At 32.4% G+C, this 19,294-nt stretch overlaps 1 protein-coding gene across 1 annotated transcript in view; it reads right to left on the bottom strand.

Moving 5' to 3' along the window:
- Positions 1-387: 387 nt before the first annotated feature.
- The window catches only part of LOC146530321 (uncharacterized), a 55,414-nt gene continuing 36,507 nt past the window's right edge, over positions 388-19,294 (bottom strand). Inside the window, exons 4-13 of the mRNA XM_085200815.1 lie at positions 7,819-8,023; positions 7,319-7,494; positions 6,986-7,165; positions 6,185-6,353; positions 5,858-5,978; positions 5,078-5,535; positions 4,881-4,987; positions 4,161-4,242; positions 3,570-3,673; positions 388-2,987 (exon numbers count right to left, since the gene is read on the bottom strand). Of these exons, the coding sequence (XP_085056941.1) occupies positions 1,941-2,987; positions 3,570-3,673; positions 4,161-4,242; positions 4,881-4,987; positions 5,078-5,535; positions 5,858-5,978; positions 6,185-6,353; positions 6,986-7,165; positions 7,319-7,494; positions 7,819-8,023 (2,649 nt within the window). The 3' untranslated portion in view covers positions 388-1,940. The remainder of the gene's footprint in view (positions 2,988-3,569; positions 3,674-4,160; positions 4,243-4,880; positions 4,988-5,077; positions 5,536-5,857; positions 5,979-6,184; positions 6,354-6,985; positions 7,166-7,318; positions 7,495-7,818; positions 8,024-19,294) is intronic.

The raw sequence follows: 19,294 nt of genomic DNA, 5'->3' as shown, positions 1-19,294 counted from the left end.
CAGTGTCTCCGTTCATTTTTTTGTTTAAAAATATATTAAACACTACAAATTTACACAAAAATCAAGAAATTTTGACATCAACAAAGTTCTATAATTTGACAAGTGTCTAAATATTCTTATTTTTTTCATAAAAAATATGTTTCGAAAGCAGTGTGAAGATAATAAAAAAGAAAATACTCTTTATCAAAGTAAGCTATATTAACAAGCAGTCTAAATGGTTAATTAATACTTTTAAAGTGTTATTCCACATTTAGAAAATTCTAATACTTTTTTAGAAATCTCCCGAGCCGGTGGTAGCTTCTTGTAGGACTATGTGTAACTTGACTATTCAAACTACTCTCTCTACCTACAGCTATTTATAAAGAAGACAAAAAAAAACTAGAGAAACAAAGTTTTCAATTATTTATTTTTGTACAGCGAACAGAGACGGCGTCTCACAATATATTTACAATTAATTAAAAAAAGTGTATTTATCCTAGAACATCCATCGTTTCAAACTTCAACTACTATTTAACTAACCGATCACGCTTGACCGTGTGACGTCATTTGAATAAAAAGAAACATCAATATCTCACATAAATATGATAATAATGAAAAAAAATCACACCTATAACAAAAAAGACAAAAACAATCTATTTACTATAAAGTTCCATTGTAAAATATGAAATTTGTGACGTCACACAACAGCATCGGCAGCAAAAAAAAAGGAAAAAATACCGCAATATTTACAATTTACAAGAAAAAAATCGCCTAAGGGACTTAATTTTCACCTAAAATGGAGATCAATGTTTGCAATTAACTTGACTTGTTGATTTAAATAGGGATTAACCTGGGATTAGCGTAACAGAAGGCAGTGTTAAGAATTTATTATTATATACTAGTTGTCACCTACTTCACTTAGTAGGTTAATTCAGTTATTTTGGTGATGTTATGTATAATAGATATAATCTAAAGATAAAGTCTTCCTCGAAAAATGGAAGATTTTTTTAAATTCAACTAGTACTTGCTGAGACTACGACGAGAAACAAACAAACTTATTCAATGAAATGGAATTCTTAAATGAATTTCTTTAGAATTTAAAAGATCAATTTACGTGGACAACATTATTAAAATAACTTTTAATAATGTAAAAAATGAAGACCATATCAAAATTTCCTTTTTAAAAACTATGATACAATTTACATTTCAAATTATTTTATGAACATATATTTCGAAATGTACCCAATTTAAAAATTATTTTGTTCCAACCATTAAAAAAATACTTTTAATAAAATATAAAGGATCAGTTAAATTTAAAAAAAATATAAATAAAGTAATTTTAAAAATTCATGATTGATAATAATCAAATATATTTTTTAAATGCAATACATTTTCAATTCTAGATTTCTGAAAAATACATTAATAACGCCATTGAATGTGTAATATCTTTCTAAAATCAGGTTTAGGTGAGGAACTGAGTGCCTTAACACTAGGATCCGTGTGTGTGTGTGTGTGTGTGCTATCATTAAATGTTAAGGGTGTTTTAATTCAAGTCAAGTTATTTGCATATTAATAATATTGAACTTCTCCATAAAAAATGGGCGAAATAAAAACAATTTGCTCCCGAATCCCTTTAAATTATCCCGAGATCGACTTAACATTAATTTCCATATCACAATAAAATTAACAATTACAATTTTAATGGGGAAGTAGTTTTTCTGTGAACTTGTGAAATTCAACTCAATTTTTCAAAATGTTCATAAAAATTTTTACATTTTAAATTATTTTTAAACTGGACAAAAAATCTGAATATAAAAATTAAGATCGTATCAAAATTCTCTTTTTTAAAACCATGATAAAATGTACATTTCAAAATATTTCATAAACATATATTTCAAAATACCCAATTTAAAAATGATTACCCAACCATTAAAATTGCAAAAAAAGCTTAGACTAGATCACTAATTCTTCGTTGTCGGTGTGCCTATGTTCAACAACCCGCTGTAACCCCTAAACTGATTGGACATTAGATCCCGGTACATCGCGAGTTGACGTTGGTCCATTGGACCGAGAGTGTTATATAACGCATTCATATACAGGGGGTCCATGAAGGGGTTCAAACTGGGTACATTTTTCTGCATTTCCATCATTTGGGTCAAATTTGAACCTTTAAAAGCGTTGGGGTCTTTTGAACTAGTGGGGGACTCTTCACGATTAGGAATTTGATAGCTGGGAACGGTTATTGGAGGTTTTTTGGGGGAAGCAAACGGTTTGGGGTAGTCTTTTGGGGGAGTGGGTGTCTTTGCGGATATGAATTTGCCATTGGAGGAGCGTTTTTGTGGGGGTCTTTTTGGGGGTGTTTGGGATTTGGTGTTAACTAGCGTGATTTCTAGATTGGAACCCACAACCGCTTTGCCATCGATAAGGGTGTAGTTTTTACTTAAATTCTGGGGAGTGTTTAAAGGATTAGGGGTCTTTGATGGGGAGGGGGTTGAGGCTATTCGGACTATTTCTACGGCAGGCTTTTGTATCAGAGAAGGTTCGGTTTTGCAAGTCAGGTCTAAAATATCTTGAGGGTTAGTGGGAGTTTGAATACTTCTTAGAGGTTTAATTGGGGTTCCTTGTAACACGTGTGGAGGTGGCATAAAAGGGTCTTTGGGGTTGCCGTACACTGTTTTCTCGGGGCCCGATGTACCGAAAGCGCTAGACGCTTGTATGACTTTGGGAGCTTGTGCACCATTGGGGTAGGTCGGTGGGACTATATTGTACATTTGGAATAATTGCGCTTGGGTCATAATTTGGTGTTGTATTGTAGGGTTAAGGATAATAGGGCTAGGGGTTATTAAAGGGGTAATGGGAGGATGGGGCCAAACGGGCCCGGGGGGTACGGCGGTTACTTCGAGTCCCCTTTCTTTGAGGATTTCTAGTTTCTTCTTCTTGATGCCTTGAGGGCTTTCTGGGTACTCGTCGAGGTCAATGATTTCTGGACTTTTTGGTTTGTATGGAACCTGGAATTGAAGTGATTTAAGTTGTTTTTATTATTTTATTTAAAATTGCGGACACGTGGTTCGTACCCATTATAAACTTTTTCAAAATTATTAGCTATATTTGTTTATTTTTTTATCTTCTAGTTAAGACTTTGTATACATAGGTATGCTGCACACATACGTATGTATGTAATTCCTGAGAGAATCTATATTTCCATCTATATAAATTAATATTATTTAAGAAGCTTATACTTTTTAAAATATTTATTTATCGGTGTATGTGTGTTTATATGATAAATATCTTATTTATATTTATTAATATTATATTTATTTTTACTTTTTGCACCTTTCTGCTGTCTTTTAGGTAATTAATCCTTTCAAATGGTTGCCTGTAAGAAAGTGATAAGGCCCGCCATTGCACTTTTTATTGTCTTTTTGTAAATATTGTTACTCTACTGTTTGTTTGTTTTTTAGTGCAATAAAGTATTATTATTATATATTTATATGAACTTTCAGATGTTATGATTTTTATTCTATATAAATCTAGTAAGTGGGTACTTAAAAATCCATCAATCGATTAGTGGTTTTCTTATAGGTACTTACTTCTACAATTTCATCATCGCTGTGACTGGCGGGTGGAGGGTGATGAATGCCGAAGTTGTTGAGCGTCGGTGATGATGAAGAATCCGTACGGGGTGGTGGGGCCGCTAGGAAAGATAAATAAAGTTAAAACCTCTGAGGCCGTCATGGCGCAGCGGCTCAAGCGTGCAACTGTAAACGCTACAGTTGTGACTTCGATTCCCTTTCGGGGAAATGAAATATAAATAATGTGTTCATTTCCTTGAAGTGGTTAAGTTCCGCTACTCAACACGCAATGTCACGATAATTGAGGTGTATAGAGAAGCGAACATTTTCACATAAGGTTCCCTCTGCTTTACTTATTATTTACGGGAGAAGACGACTAACTAAAAAAATAAACAAAATTCCATATAAGTAACTCTTTAATAAAATGTTAGAAACACAACATTTTAACACAATAATAACTTTTGCAAATGTTTTATTTTCTTTTGCCCTATTCAAATCTCATATTTAATGTAAAATGTCTTCGAAAGGAAAAAACTACCGCGAATAAAATATTTGATTGTTTTGTCTCTGCTCTATGTATTGGGAAACAATGGATATTTTTATACTTACGTGTTGCTGAAGCGGATATCGGCCTCGTGGGTTTGACTCTCACCGCGCGGAGGGAGCTGCGACCCGCCGGACGTGTCTTTTGCTGTAAAGCCACGTATTTTTAATATTTATAAAAAAAAAACAAATGTTATTTAAATATCTTGATATATATAATAATATTTTTCATATAAATGAAAGGAAAATGAATCCACTACAAATTTGGATAACGAAGACGATTTATTTAAACATATTAAACCTCCACTTTGTTTGGCCAAAAGGCGTAAATGAAGATATTTGCAATGTAATCATTACCTCGAGTATATATCGAACCCAGGACCATCATATTTACAGTAAAAAAATATTAGTTAAAATTATCATTCATCCATGATCCCTTTGTGTTGCAGTGGCACAAGCGTGTCGGGGAAATGAATTATTCAATATTTTTATTTCCTCGCTCTGGTAACAAGCCAAGCACGGCGTTGAGTTCCACCATTCAACACGCAATCTCGCGAAAATTAAGGGAAAAGTAAGTAGTAAGTAAGTCTAACGGTCCCTCTGCCTGTATTCCGCATATATGTAGTATGTGTATGCTATATGCGGGATACAGCGTTAAACAAAAAAAAAATACAGTAAATCTACCATAAACTTCGAATGACAAAACTCGGGGATTAGAACGCCCTTGGAACTTAAAGATTTGAAGACTTGAAAGATTTTTTAAATACTTTTCTTATATATACTTACCAGATCAGTTGTGTGTCCGTTCGTGTATTTTTCCTGCATTGAGGACAAAGAGGAGAGGCTGTCTTGTTTTTGAGATAGGTGGTGTAAGAAACGTGTGTCTGAATTGCCTGCAAAAAGGAACAAGTGAAATATAAATAAAACAAAAAACCCAACTGCATAAACTAAATTAATTTAAAAAAAACACGAAAATACCTTACCTAAATTCAATTTCTGTGCCAATTCATTAAAGAATATGCCTTCACTCTTACTGTCTTTCTCGTTCTCCCCCAAACTTGGCTCTATCAACTTCTCGACAGGTTTGACGAAAATCTTTCCTTTCTCTTCGTCGGGAATTTGCAATGACTCTAAAAACTCTCTATTCAATTCCTCAGCGGGTTTCGAAATTATATTTAACTCTTCCTTCGTCAGTTCCCCGGTTTCATTGTCCAAAATTAGTTTGTCCTTCTTATTCATTTTGTCGGATTTCTTATCCATATTTGGGGATGGAGTTCTCAATCTTTTTTCTGGGAGATCGTGTTTTGTTTCTATTTCTCTTATCGGGGAGTCTGTTACGTCGATCGTGTCTATTGTCTTTGGTTCTTCTAGCTTGCCGTTTGCAAGTTTTGGATATTTTTTGCCGTTCCATCGTTCGTGGTTTTCGTATTGTAGGAGATATCTATGGAATATTTTTTTGTAAAATAAGTAATTTTTATATCTATAAGTAATACTTAAAAGTATTATTTGGTAAAATAAAGATTTTTTAATATTTAAATATAAATTTAAATAAATATTTTTTTTTCCTCGACTCGGGATCAACGCAGGCAAGGCACAACCCGTCGATTTTGCAGCACATATTGTGCCCCTGCGTCACAGCCGGCCTCCGCCCCGATAGATGAAACATTTCAGTAATATTGCTTAGACACCAGAATACAATTAATGTTAGCGTTTTATACAATTAAGCTATGATATAAGAATAAGTTGAAGCCCCGTATACTAACTTCTCATATATGCGCCTGAGACGCGGCGCGCGCTCGGCGTAGCGGCGCCGCCAGAGCTGGTCGCGCGCGGCGCACAGCCCGCCCAGCGACGACACCCACGCGTACAGCGAGCGCAGCGACACTGGAAACATTTGTATCAAAAACGTTGAAAATTCTCATAAAGATACCATCCAGAAAATATTGGTTATTTTCTTTTAGCTTCTTTTATTTAACCCATCAAATTTAATTCAATTTTTACAAATATTTAATACGAGATTAAATATTAAGAGTGTTAAGACACTTTATTCTCCAAAATAATTATTAATATTTAAGTTTTACAAAACTCACCATTTTTAACACTATGCGATATCTTAATGTCGGTTTTGTGTTTTAGAAAGTCTCTAAGTTGCTGTAAGAAGGCCTCGTCTTTTGCCAGTTCTTCCGGATTTTTCTCTACTTCTTCTTCTTCCTCACTCTGTTTCTCTGCGCCGTTTCGGAGGGATAGCCTTCTTGGTGTCTGAAAAGAAAACTTAAAAGATAAGAAAAAAATATATACCTACATGCATAATATAAATAAAATAATATCCGCGTACATATCTTGCATCTTCTTTTGCCTGACATTAGGGCCTGGGTTTGCCTTCCAACTCACTGTAATCCACTTTGTAAAATCTACAATGGGGTAATTCATTGGGAATCGAACCCGCAATCACCTCGTTTTCTAAGGTAAAAAAAGGTAATATAAAAAAATTACAACTAGTTTACTACGAATTCTATGCAATTTTTATCTAAGTACCTAAATTACCTATTTAAATGGAAAATTTCAATTTTATTTAACTTTACTTATGCTGCACATGCAGGGTAGGCAGGGGAACCTGGGAACCTTGTGTTAAATAGCCCGATCCCAACACCTTATAGTCTCCATGTGATGAGTGGCGGAACTCAACGCTGCGCTTTGCTTCGTTACCAGAGCGAGGAAAGGATGATATAAAATATTTAATTCCCGTGACGCCACTGCCACCACGACCTTGGCCTAAATTTTAATTATAATCTTTTTATTATATTTAACTTGTCTAGTTCTCTAATTGGCAGTAATAAAATAAAAACTTAAAACATCTCAGAAATGTGAAACAATTTAAAGTTGAGACCCACCCTTGTTTCAGGAGTATTTCTGTCACTATCACTAGATCTTGAATCTGGAGATCTATCTGCGGATCTGTCTCGGGATTGTGCTGCTCTCCTCCGCCTTCCTCGAGGCCGTCCTTTTAGCTTAGGGGCTAGGTGGTTGCAGACGAACTCGTGACCTTCGAGCTCTGGATATTCAAATGTATCCTGAAAAGTAAATACTAAGGTTAGTTAAGAACTCATAAGAGTTAAGAAATGAGAAATATACTAGAAGTTATATTAGAAGATTTCTTTAAAATATAAAAAAAACACTCAAATGTCAAGAAGATTTGACATTTGAGAATTTTACAACAGACTTACTTTACAATATAATATCCTGGTGTGTTTTGTAGGTGCGGCGTATCCTCCTAAGGCTGCCACGAGGGAATCTCTCAGCCAGTCAGCCTGGATCCCTTCGAGCCTGGCCACTAATGCCCGGTACCGACAGTAACGGGGGTAAGAGAAGACTACTACACCTGGGTCGTCTACGTCCACCGCTGGAAGAGAAATAGTTTCGATACTCATTATAAAATAAGAAAAGATTAATAGTTTTTAACAATTCTATACGAAAGAAGCAGAAATCGTATACTTGAATCCTAATTGAGGTAAATATCTAAGATTTTTGACTATTTTTATTTCTTCATCTTAGTGATAAGACAGCGTGGTATTGAGGTCTGCCATTCAACACGCAATGTCTCGAAACCTGGGTGATAGGTTGGGGTCGAAATATCTTAACACTAGGTTCCCTTGGCCTATCTTGGCCTATGCTATATGCGGGATACGTACACCGCACAAAACTTTATCTCTAAATTTTCACTTACTTATAGCACTCTTCTCCCGTTCCACATCGCTAAAGTCCAGTTTCGTGTGATGTAACGGTGCGGTGAGTCGCGGATCTGATGGAGGTGCACAAGCCCCCCTCCATACTGCTCTCAGACCCCATGTCCAGCCAGCGCCGTTGCATACCCAACTTAAAAGATCTTCAGCTTTTAATACCACTTTGTCGTTGATTGCTAATACTTCATCCTGGAAAGAAATTAAAAAATATATAAATTCTCTTCATATAACGTTACAGTAAGTTTCAATTCTAAGAAACTATACAGTTCAAGTGTTATAAATTTAGATAACCTTCTAGGTTGAAGAATTTGTTTGGTTGAATGATCTTAACAACGGAAAGTACAACTTATAAAAGTAGAAAAACTTAAAACCTAAAAAAAATTACAAAAACGACAGACAAAGCCACACAGCCACACATGTATATATGTATATAATTAGAACGAATAAATCCACCCGATTCATGCCGCGTTGCAGGGGGTGGGGTGAGAGCGTACTCGGGGTGTTTTAAAGGGAATATTATATTTTATTATATTATACAAGCTTTTAACTGCGGCTTTGGCTGTTGTTAAACGGAAATAAGATTAAGATGTTCAATCAGAGAGCTTATAATATTAATAATATGGATAATTCAGATGATATGTGATATTGTTATAGGTGTTTGTTGACTCTTAATGTGTGCGATTATAATACTTATTTTTATTTCCATTTGAGTATCAAATTCGTAGCGATAGAAAAGCGCGTAAAAAGTTTTATTATTATTATGAGGCCAAACTCAAAGTAACCAAAACTTTGTCTACCAGAACGGGAAAATCCAAGTAATTCGTCCTCCCTAATGGGGTTAGAACCCAATACCGTCACATTTACAGTCAGACGTTGTGCTGTTACGCCTTGATTAAAATATTAATATTATAAACATAAAATAATTCAAAATCCCACCCTGTGTAACTCTAAACGAAGGGGGCGAACTAAAATTGCTTTCAAATAAGTAACAAGACCGGCTTATTCTGAGTATAAACTACAATTAAATTCTGACTTTACTCTTTTTATTAAATATTATAGAAAATTGTCATTGTTCAGTTGTTATTATTTCCATAACTGCAATTAATGGTCGTGGATTCGATCACTATTTGGGAGAGAGCTTACATATGTTCAAATTATTTCTGTTTAACCAATCTGGTTACATGACTAAAAGGTTTCTTATTAAATGGCTGTCCTAATATGCTGCTGAAACAATTTCGACGAAACTTTTATCAGCCAATTTTTTTTAATTATCCTATCGCATTTACAGTCAGACGGCATCAACGTGTTCTTTTCAAATATTGACTATAGAAAAAAAAAACAGTAACAAAAGAAAAATAGACAAAAAGCCAACAAAATCTATTCCAAACATTCTCAGAATACGTACAGCAATTTATGTCGACATTCTGTGAATGTTGAAAAGTAATCTCATCTAACTCCGTATATATAAAAATGTATAGTGTTTGTTACTTTGTTTAATTGTTACCGTATGTTGTTCATAACAGGGCGTGGGTTCGATTACTGCATTTATTAGTAAATACAAAGTTAGCTCTTTTAGTTTCACGCTATATCCGGCACTCAGCGGGGTAGGCAGGGGGTACTTGGGAATCTAATTTTAAGACACTCCGTTCCCATTAAGACACTTCCGTTCCCCAATTTCCACCGAATTCTGGAGACGTTGAGTGTTGGGTGGCGCAACTCAACGCCGCGTTGTGCCTCGTTACCAGAGCGAGGAAATGAAAATATTAAGCATTTCAGAATAGAATCCACAACCTGTCACGCTTGTGTCTAGCCAAGGTTGGCATCGATCATCGAGGCATCAAATTAAATGTCTATTATTATCCCGTTTGTTTCCACCTATAATTGGTTATCCCGCGGGACAATATTCCTATTATAATTATTCGGGATAAACATCTCAAATAGTGTCCCTCGACATTATACAATAATTTGTACTGAAATCTTAATGTTTAGTTTGATATGTAACTTTTATCCCGTAGGGATATGTATCATGGATAAATGTAATGAACGGATACAGATTCTTATTTGTTTTTTATTAGCTTCACGCTGTATCCCGTAGCAGGATAGACAGGAGGAACCTACTAATATAAGACACTCGTTTCCCCACACACCGCCCAACTATCGAGACATTTTGTGTTGGGTGGCGGAACTCATAGCCGAAGTATATTAATCCCAGAGCGAGGAACTTTATTATACCTAATCCATTTCACTGGGTGGGAATCGAACTAACATTTGCTTTTAAAGTTAGACGTTGTGCCGCTGCACCATTACGGCCACCACTAATAGTTTTATTTATAAGAACAAAAAGTAGGTACATTCCTAATGAAAAATAATCAAAGTTCTTTGTTGGAAAAAGCCTTCGATAGCAACTGCCCGAGACACCTTTGTAAATGTAATTAGAATTTGCTAGTGCTTTGTGTATAAATAATAGTATGGAGATAGAGAATGCTCCAGGTTCGGCGCTGTGCAGAGTATTTTGGCATTTCTGGTTAAATATAATTAATTTTGCAAGATGTAGACCAGTCAAAATTCATTTTGTTCTATAATAAAAAAGTTGAGCAGTATCTTGACAGAATCACTACTTGCGAGTAGATACATATATCTATACTATTATCATAAAGTTAACGACGCATGTCTGGTTAAGCGCGCTAATCTCAGCAACTACTTATTGGTTAGAAATTTAAAAAAAATTATGTAAATTGTGTAAAATAGTCCATTTCTAGAGAAAGGCTGTATTATAAACGTTAATAGTGTCGATGTAACGCACTGTACCTGCACAGTTACAGTTATTTCCAATTAACCAAGCGCGTAAACCCGAAGTTAACTATTAGTTTTAATGTATACATATATGTATGACCGATATTACCATTAATAAATGACATAGTACAGCTGCTAATATTTTTTAATTAAACATTAATACCAGAGGTAAAAAGGACAAAAAATACGTAAGTGCTTCTCGATAGATAAAAAGCGATGTTACTTTAATAGAAATTAAGAATTTAAATATATTATTAATATTTAAATTCATAATTTCTATGTAAGTTAATATAATATATAATTTATGTACAAACAACATTACATATTATTATTTTAGAAATAAATGCTCTTATGTATGTTTGTGTGTATACAGTACACATGCATACGTAATAATGTCAATGTGTTGTTTGCCTCAAACATAGCTAGCTATACAGCGTGTCTTCATTTAATTCTGATTGGTTTATTCTTCATTTGACTGTAAAAGCGACCATTGTGGGTTCGATTCCCACTCAGGGGGATGAAGTATATTTCTTTCCTCGCTTTGGTAAAAAGAAAAAGCGAGGCGTTGAGTTTGGCCATTCAACACGCAATATCTTGACAAACGGTGCATGGGGAACGAAGTGTTTTAATGCCAGGTTCCCTCTGCCTAACCTATTATATGCGGGATACAACGGGAAGCAAAAAATATATAAAAGAAATCAAAGTGAATAAACTCTTCTCTTTCTCTAGCGCCAGATGACTCTAAAATTATAGCCAACCTCTGATTCTAATAATCTACTCCTATAATTTACTAAAACATTTATATCGAAGTTTAATTTTAAAATTGATTAAATCCTCAGTCCCTTAGAATTATTAAGTAGAAACTTCAAATAACGTGAAAATTGGGACATCTTCGAAATTAAATATTAAAAACAGTGCCTTTTTGGTACTAAATGGCTTTGTGAAACTGTCCACCGAATTCTGGAGGCAATGCATATTGAGTGGAGTAGGTCAATATCGCGCTTTTTCTCGACACCAGAGCGAAGAAATCTAAATAATAATTTTTCAAGAATGGGAATCGAACCCATAACCGTCGTGTTAACAGACGCATGCTTGTGGCTCTGCGTTACGACGACTTTATAATATTAATTGTAAATATATAGAAATAACAAAAGTCTAAGATGAGGGAAAAGGAAAAACACAAAAAAATAACAATAAAAAAATGAATACTTATGTAACAATAAAACTAAAATCCTTCAATTAAAAGTAACTTGCTGTATAACGTCTTGTACGTATACACACACATACATGTACACACAAACACAAATGCAAACGGAATTGATCGCGCGATCTGTTCGGTGCAACAACCCGGCGACAGGGCGCGATCACACCAGCGGGGGATTATTTAAAGTATTTATTTAATAACAAATATACGGAAATTTTATAAAAAGAGAAAGAACTGGTTTTTTTTTCAATTAGTGAAATATTATTATTTACATAATATTATAAAAAAATAATAATATAGCAGGAGCAGGAGCTTAAGAAATAATTTGGGAACTTTTTTATTTATAGGTATAGTAGACAAGCAGTGTTTAAAATAAATACTATTATTGTTTTTATGTATATGCATGTTTAGAATTTTTTACGCCATTGTTTAAGAAAGTAGACAATGAATGTTATTTATGCAATATGATATACAGATTGTAAATATTTTATGAAACTATTACTTTAAGAAATTACCGTAAAGTTTTTTTTTTTATGTATAAGATCCAAACGCAGTTGACTATGGATATACTAAACAATCAATTATAATTGTTTTTATTTATATATTTTAAATGTTAAGTAAAAGTTGTTTTCGGTTGCTATTGTTTGACCTTTAAATTTTCATAAAAAATTAAGTTAAAAAAAACGTAAATTTTACTAGGTACATAAAAAAAATAAAACCAAATACAACCGGATTCTAATAGCCGTCATTAACAATCTTTATTCGTGAATATGTAGGTCAGGTGACGATTTAATATAATAATATTAGTAAAATTAAATCGTGTGAATCTTTTGGTTAGCAAGAGAATTTGTAAAAATCTTTAATTTATTTTCGACCTCCACGCAGTATCTAGCTGCTAGCATCTGGCAGTAGACAGAGAGAATCTAGTGTTAAGATACTACGATTCCCACACACCGCAGAATTTGCAGTCTCTACGACTCTATGCTATTTGCGGGATACAGTGTGAAGCTGTAAAAAAAATCAGCAAGATAAAATTAAACATAGATAGAATAGTAAAAAAAGCAGCCTCACGCTTTATCCTCCAGCAAGAGAGACAGAGGGTTTTGTGTAAGAGCTCATGCTCATGCTCACGCAATGACAACCTCAAACGAACAGTACTAGTATTATAAATTATGCATAAGATACCAGTTATTGTTAACATTTTTGAGGACTGGACAGGTTATGATGGGACTTTCACCGTTTTATCACTTCCTGACAACATGTACCGGAAGTATAATCTACTTTTAAATTATAAGAATTTTAAAAATTTCGCAAATGATTTCAATTACTTTTTTTATGTTTTAGACTTCAAAGTCACTTTTAAACTAAATATAATTTACATTAACATTTTGATTAAATGACGTACGACTGTACATATAATTTTTGATAGCTTCTATAGATATTATACAGTGTTTAATTTTCAAGTTGATTGAAGCAAATTGATAATTCAATGATTTCATAAGAACTATATTTAAAGCAAAAATTTAGGCAAATTATTATTTTATAAATATATACTAATATAATAAAGCGGAAGAGTTTGTTTGTTTGTTTGTTTGTTTGTTTGTTTGAACGCTAAGATCTCTGGATCTACTGGATCGATTTACTTTGTTTTTGTTTTGTATGAAAGCTGCATTCTGCAGAAGTGCTATAGGCTATATAATATTACATTACACATATATACTAATAAATTAAAATACTTTCTAATTTGACATGCAATTTATTCTGCCATGTTAATAACAACCGTCGTCGCTACGCGACCGCGTTCGTTACCGCGTCATTTTGATATTCATCCTTATGAAAATAAATATAATAGTCACTTTTAGCATTTCATATAGATTGAAATTATATTTCTATAGAAATTATATTCTTATATTTCAAGCAGGCGTAGCCGCGTCCGGGTCCGCTAGTATTACATGTAAGATAAACAAAATATAGCAACTTCACACTTATTCTCGCAAGACGATTGGCAGAAGGAACCTAGTGTTAAAGCACTCCGTTTTTCGCATAGCACCCAATTTTCGCGAAATTCCATGTTGAGCAGCGCAGTACTCAACGCCGCGGTTCTTTTACTAGAGCGGGGGAATGAAAATAATTAAACGTAATTACTCTCTTTAGTGGGAATCGAACCTACTTACTGCGCTACAAAATAAAGCATAAAAATATAACTCAAATTACTTTACTGTAATAATTTTATTTATCTTTAATTATATTTATAAATATAAAAATATATTAAATAATGCAATAATATATTAAATGTAATAGAAACAATAATAAAATAACAATCGTATCGTGTGTACTCCGCTTAAGCGACATAAATTCTCAATAACGCAAAATGGCGGCGCGTCGCGGGGGAGAGGGGGGAGCGTACTCGGGTACCTAATGCTAGATAATATAAATATATTATATTATTACTATAATTATTAATATTACATAAATATATATTATTAAATAAATATTTAATAATTATTCGTTCCATGACTCCATTACTAGAACGAGGAAATAAAAAAAAATAGTAATTAATTAGTTATTTATTGTATGTTAAATAATTTAATATATTTATTATATACGCATAATTTATTATATAATGTTTTAAATAAGAAATATGTAGGTACGTAAGGTAAAATTTAGTAACCAATTAAATATATTTTTATTAATAAATAAGCAAATTATTACGGCATTAAGTGGTGGTAATCAATGATAATTAAAAATGTGTCTATTTTTAGTTTATGTTAAATACCGTGATAGCGTCTGTCTTTTTGTGTGTTTGATTCACACACGGGGAATGTATATGTTTGATTTTCATTTCACTCTAGTAGAAAACGTACGGGGTTGAGTTCCGCCACTTAACATCTCAAAAATTGCACTTATATATTATTATATTACAAGTTAGTAAAGCGCCTTATATCTAACCTCATTATCGATCTGCATTATATTTTACACAAACAAAGTCAAGGACATAAATTTCTTGAATTATATAAGTTAAACCAAATGATGGAGTATTAAAAACATCATGAAATTATGAAAATAAAGATAATTCTGTTGATTTTTGAGATAACAATATTAATTAAATGTTCATAAAATAAAAAAATAATATTGTAAATGTAAAGTTCAATGTATGTAGCATAAATTAATGATGTGTGAAAATCAAAACCAAGTTCTATTTCAAAAATATGTTTTGTTTACATTAGCGATATAGTTATAACGATAAGTAATATAAAAAAGAAAGAAAAAGATCTAACCAATAAAGTTTATACTTAACATTATGGTTATAAGTAAAGTCACGTGGATCACATAGTTAGTTGGTACAAATGAATTAACAAAGTACCTACGTGCGCTGTTGTACCACCGAGAAATCAATTATGATTCAAAACTACGAATTATTTATATAATATTATAGTATATTAGAACTTTTACTGCACAACGGCTTTACTTATAAATATTCTTATTCTTTTTCCTTATTTTATTAGCTTTACGCTGTATCCCGCATATAGCAAAGTATCCAGAGGTAACCTAGTCTTAAGACTATCACTAACTCTATCTTTGACTATAATTTTATATATAAAATATAACTTATAGATATACTATATGCATATATAATATATATGCATATAGTATTGATTAATTCACTCTTATCAATGATATAAAGAACTTATAAACGATGATTTAACAATGACGTCATATTGCAACTGGAATAGCTTGTAGAGATACACTTTAGCTCAAAATTAATTGGCAATTACTAAAAATGCCAAAGGAAAATGAAACAAATTTTAAATATTTTTCATATTATTATACATATATAAAGATAGATCATTGTACGACCTTAATTTACGGACGTATGTATGTACATATGCTTGAATTATATCAAAAATAATATTAAATGTGTGTATGTTTTAGCTCTATTCCCTCTGCCTGCGATGTGCGGGATACAACACTAAAACTATGAAACTAAAGAAACTTATTAGATATCAGAGTCTCTATTAACATTTTTTTTATATAAACAAAGTTCTTAATCAAATAAAGAGAGAAATTAGAGACAATATCGTATACTATCATTGGTAAAAAAAAAGTATAGAAAAAAAAAATCTATCAAATAGTGGCACAATGCGGCCCTGGCAAAAGCAGTGAAAGATGAGAGCGGGTCAACACAGTGATGAGACAATTTTGATACTTTATTTTGTTTATATTATTATATATTATATATAGTTATATTCATTTTGTATTTGTAACTTATATTACGCGATGTATACCGTATATATCAGTTTAGACAGATATAACATAGTGTTAAGACACTCCGTTCTCAATTTATTCAATCGCGCAACTCAACTTCGCATTTTGTGGCGTATAACAATAACTCATAAAACTGTATTATGATTTTACGTATGAATAAGTTAAGAAATTAATTTTGTTGAGTTGAGTTAAGTTCTGATGCTATATCATTTTAATTAGCGAACAGCTAGCTTTTTATATAACCATAGTAAAATTCTAAACGTTAAAACATAATAAAATCTTAAGATTTTAACTATGATTTAAAAAAGTACGCGAAACTATCGCTGATTATTCAGTGTTAGGTATTGATAAAAGGATTAATGATAGGTATGATAGAGATAACTTTAATCAACGAAAATTAGTTATTGTAGGGGCAGCTTATATTAACACATAAATAGAAATTGTAAATAAATATTGTAAGCACATTTTAATTTAAAGCAGCAATATGAGTAGAAAATAGAAGGTTCGATACATAGTTATTTATTTAATAATAAACATAAAGACATACAAAGATAATACAAAATGGTATATAAAAAATATATAGGTACAAATATAGATGTGCTAACAAATAACAGGTATTTTATACATACGTACAAACAACGTTATGAGATGATTAATTAATGAGTCAATGAGAAATAAACTGTAAACGGATATATTTACTTTTAATTATATGCAACTTTGTTGAGATAAGAACCTATATACCAACAGTCAAGTGGTTAGCTTAGGATAGCTGCTCTGTCTATGTCAGTAGTTTGGAATTCAACTAAACCATAGTTGCCGAAGCAAAAACTAGTTAAGTCACGGTTCTTGACCTTGACATAAGAGATATGTAGTAAGGCCGTAATGGCTTTAACTGACAATATATATATTTGTAATTGATGACAATGCTATTATCAAATGGTAAAAAAAATATTGGATCGGAATTGAATCTACGATCCTGTGTGGTGTGCTTTAGTGTTCTTGTTAATGTAACAAGGAAAATTCCTAGATTATGTTTATAAAGAATTCCAGCATATGACATACATTTTCCTTACCTCTTAGTTAAAATAATTTCTGAATTGTTTTTAATGCTGCATACGCTTGTAATAAATGATGTCACATATACTTACATATGTAGACAATATACTATAGTTACGCATTTCAATTACAGAACACGTCAAACACGTCAATTACTTCATTGCGAAAAAGAAAAACATGTACGTAGGTAAACCAAAGATTAATATTGAGCTGATAGTGACACAAAAACAACACACAATTTACATGGAAGTTTTATAAAATTTAATATTCATTCTAAAAGGAAATTAGTATTACATACAAAATGTGTACATAAATTCTGTTCGCAATGACGGTCATGAGTCCGGAAAAAACTAATAAAACGGATACAATATGCACCGCAACATATTATGTTGTGCATACAAATGTTAAGACTAGTTGTTACCCACCACTTTACTTCTTTTTAAACTCAAACAGAGCCCTCTGCTGTCAAAAAAGAGTATAGAAAACAGAAAAAAATACTCCTTTCTTTTCTAACAGAATTCTAAGTAGACATAAAGTTGTAGCAGATGTAATCATATTTACTATATAAAGTTTTAATATATTTTTATCATAATCATATTAAAGTTTTTACGATTACATTGCAAGAAATTTGCATAAAAAATAAATTGAAATAAAAAAATAATACGGGATATAATTAATAAAAATAGAATTTTTTTTTCAAAAATACAAAAAAAAAAGTGTTTATCTTAGAAATTAAAATAAAGAATAATAACCAATTAAGTAGTTTCGTATTATTAATTACCCAAAACACACAAAACAAAATAAACAAATGATCACTTTCCAAAGTATCAAATCTGTTCGTTCCCTCTGAACAACAGTTCACGAAGTTTCTAGCTTTAATATAAAAAGGGCTTATGTGTTCAAACATATTTTACTAAAAGAAACTTTATTTGTACTACAATAATGGCGAATTTTCTATACATGTTTGTTTAACTTATTAATGCTGGCTTATATAGAATTTTGAAGATTAGGAAACCATGTTTTTTTGCCTTTTTTACGTTATTTATTTAAACTACACAAGTTTTGAGGGTTTGCTTGTTATTGTAGATATAATATGTTCAATTTCTTTTTTTGGGTTCACGCACTATCCCGTAGTGATAGACAGAAAAATCCTATTGTTAATAATATTAATTCATTTTTGCCTAAATTTAAGATTAGAGCGGACAAATTAAATAATAAAATAATTTATACCCCGAGGAAATCGTACTCACAATCATCAAATATATAAACTAAAAAAAATTAAAGTCGTCGTAGCGTTAATATTTTTACTTCCTAACTCTGGTAGAGGCAAAGCATGGCGTTGAATTTCGCAATTCAAAACGCAACGAATATACACTAGGTTTCCAGGTTCCCTCCGCCTATGTGGCTACGTGCGGGATACAGCGTGAAGCCATATAAAAACAATAAAAACCCAAAACATTATTACAATATTTAACCAGTTATATAACAAGTACGTATTCCAATAAACACAGCTGCCTCGTGGCAATTAATAAATCACAACGGTTGCCATGGCAACGGCTACGGTACGACTCTTCATAGCAACACAAAGATAGGGGTGTTGGTTCAATTCTGCTTATGGGGAAATAATAGACTAATCCTTTTGTTAAGCAGTATGTGGTTATTTTGACTAGATGGTCATAATAACCCACATATAGCAGAATATGCAAAGGCAAACTGTTAGGTGTTGAGTAGCGGAACTCAAAACCGCGCTTTGTTTACCTACTACAGAAGGGAAATGAAAAGAATTTCAATTTTTTTTCAGCTTCACGTTGTATCTCGAGGTGAAGCAAGGATGTGTGAAGCAGGGTAGGCGGAGAAAGCCTATTGTTAAGACGCTCCACTCCCAATTTTCTACCTTATTCTGAAGGCATTACATGTTGAGAGGCGGAACTCAACGCCGGGCTTTTTAATTTGGAGTCAGAGTCTCGAGTGAGAATCGAACCTACAACCTACGACGTTTACAGTCACACGCTTATGCCCTCGCTTGCTTGCTTATTTTTATTTGTTTCTCTTGTAAAGAGATTTTAACTATACATACTTAAAGTCCCCACAACGAAGGCTACGGGCGACGACTAGTTCATATATATAATAGTATGATACAT

The sequence above is a fragment of the Heliconius melpomene genome, chromosome 17, assembly GCF_056956725.1.
Source record: "Heliconius melpomene rosina isolate 202511_hmr_F chromosome 17, ASM5695672v1, whole genome shotgun sequence".
NCBI classification, from domain to species: Eukaryota; Metazoa; Arthropoda; class Insecta; order Lepidoptera; family Nymphalidae; genus Heliconius; species Heliconius melpomene.
Note: the sequence above shows the minus strand (reverse complement) of the source record. Positions and strands in the feature narration are given on the sequence as shown.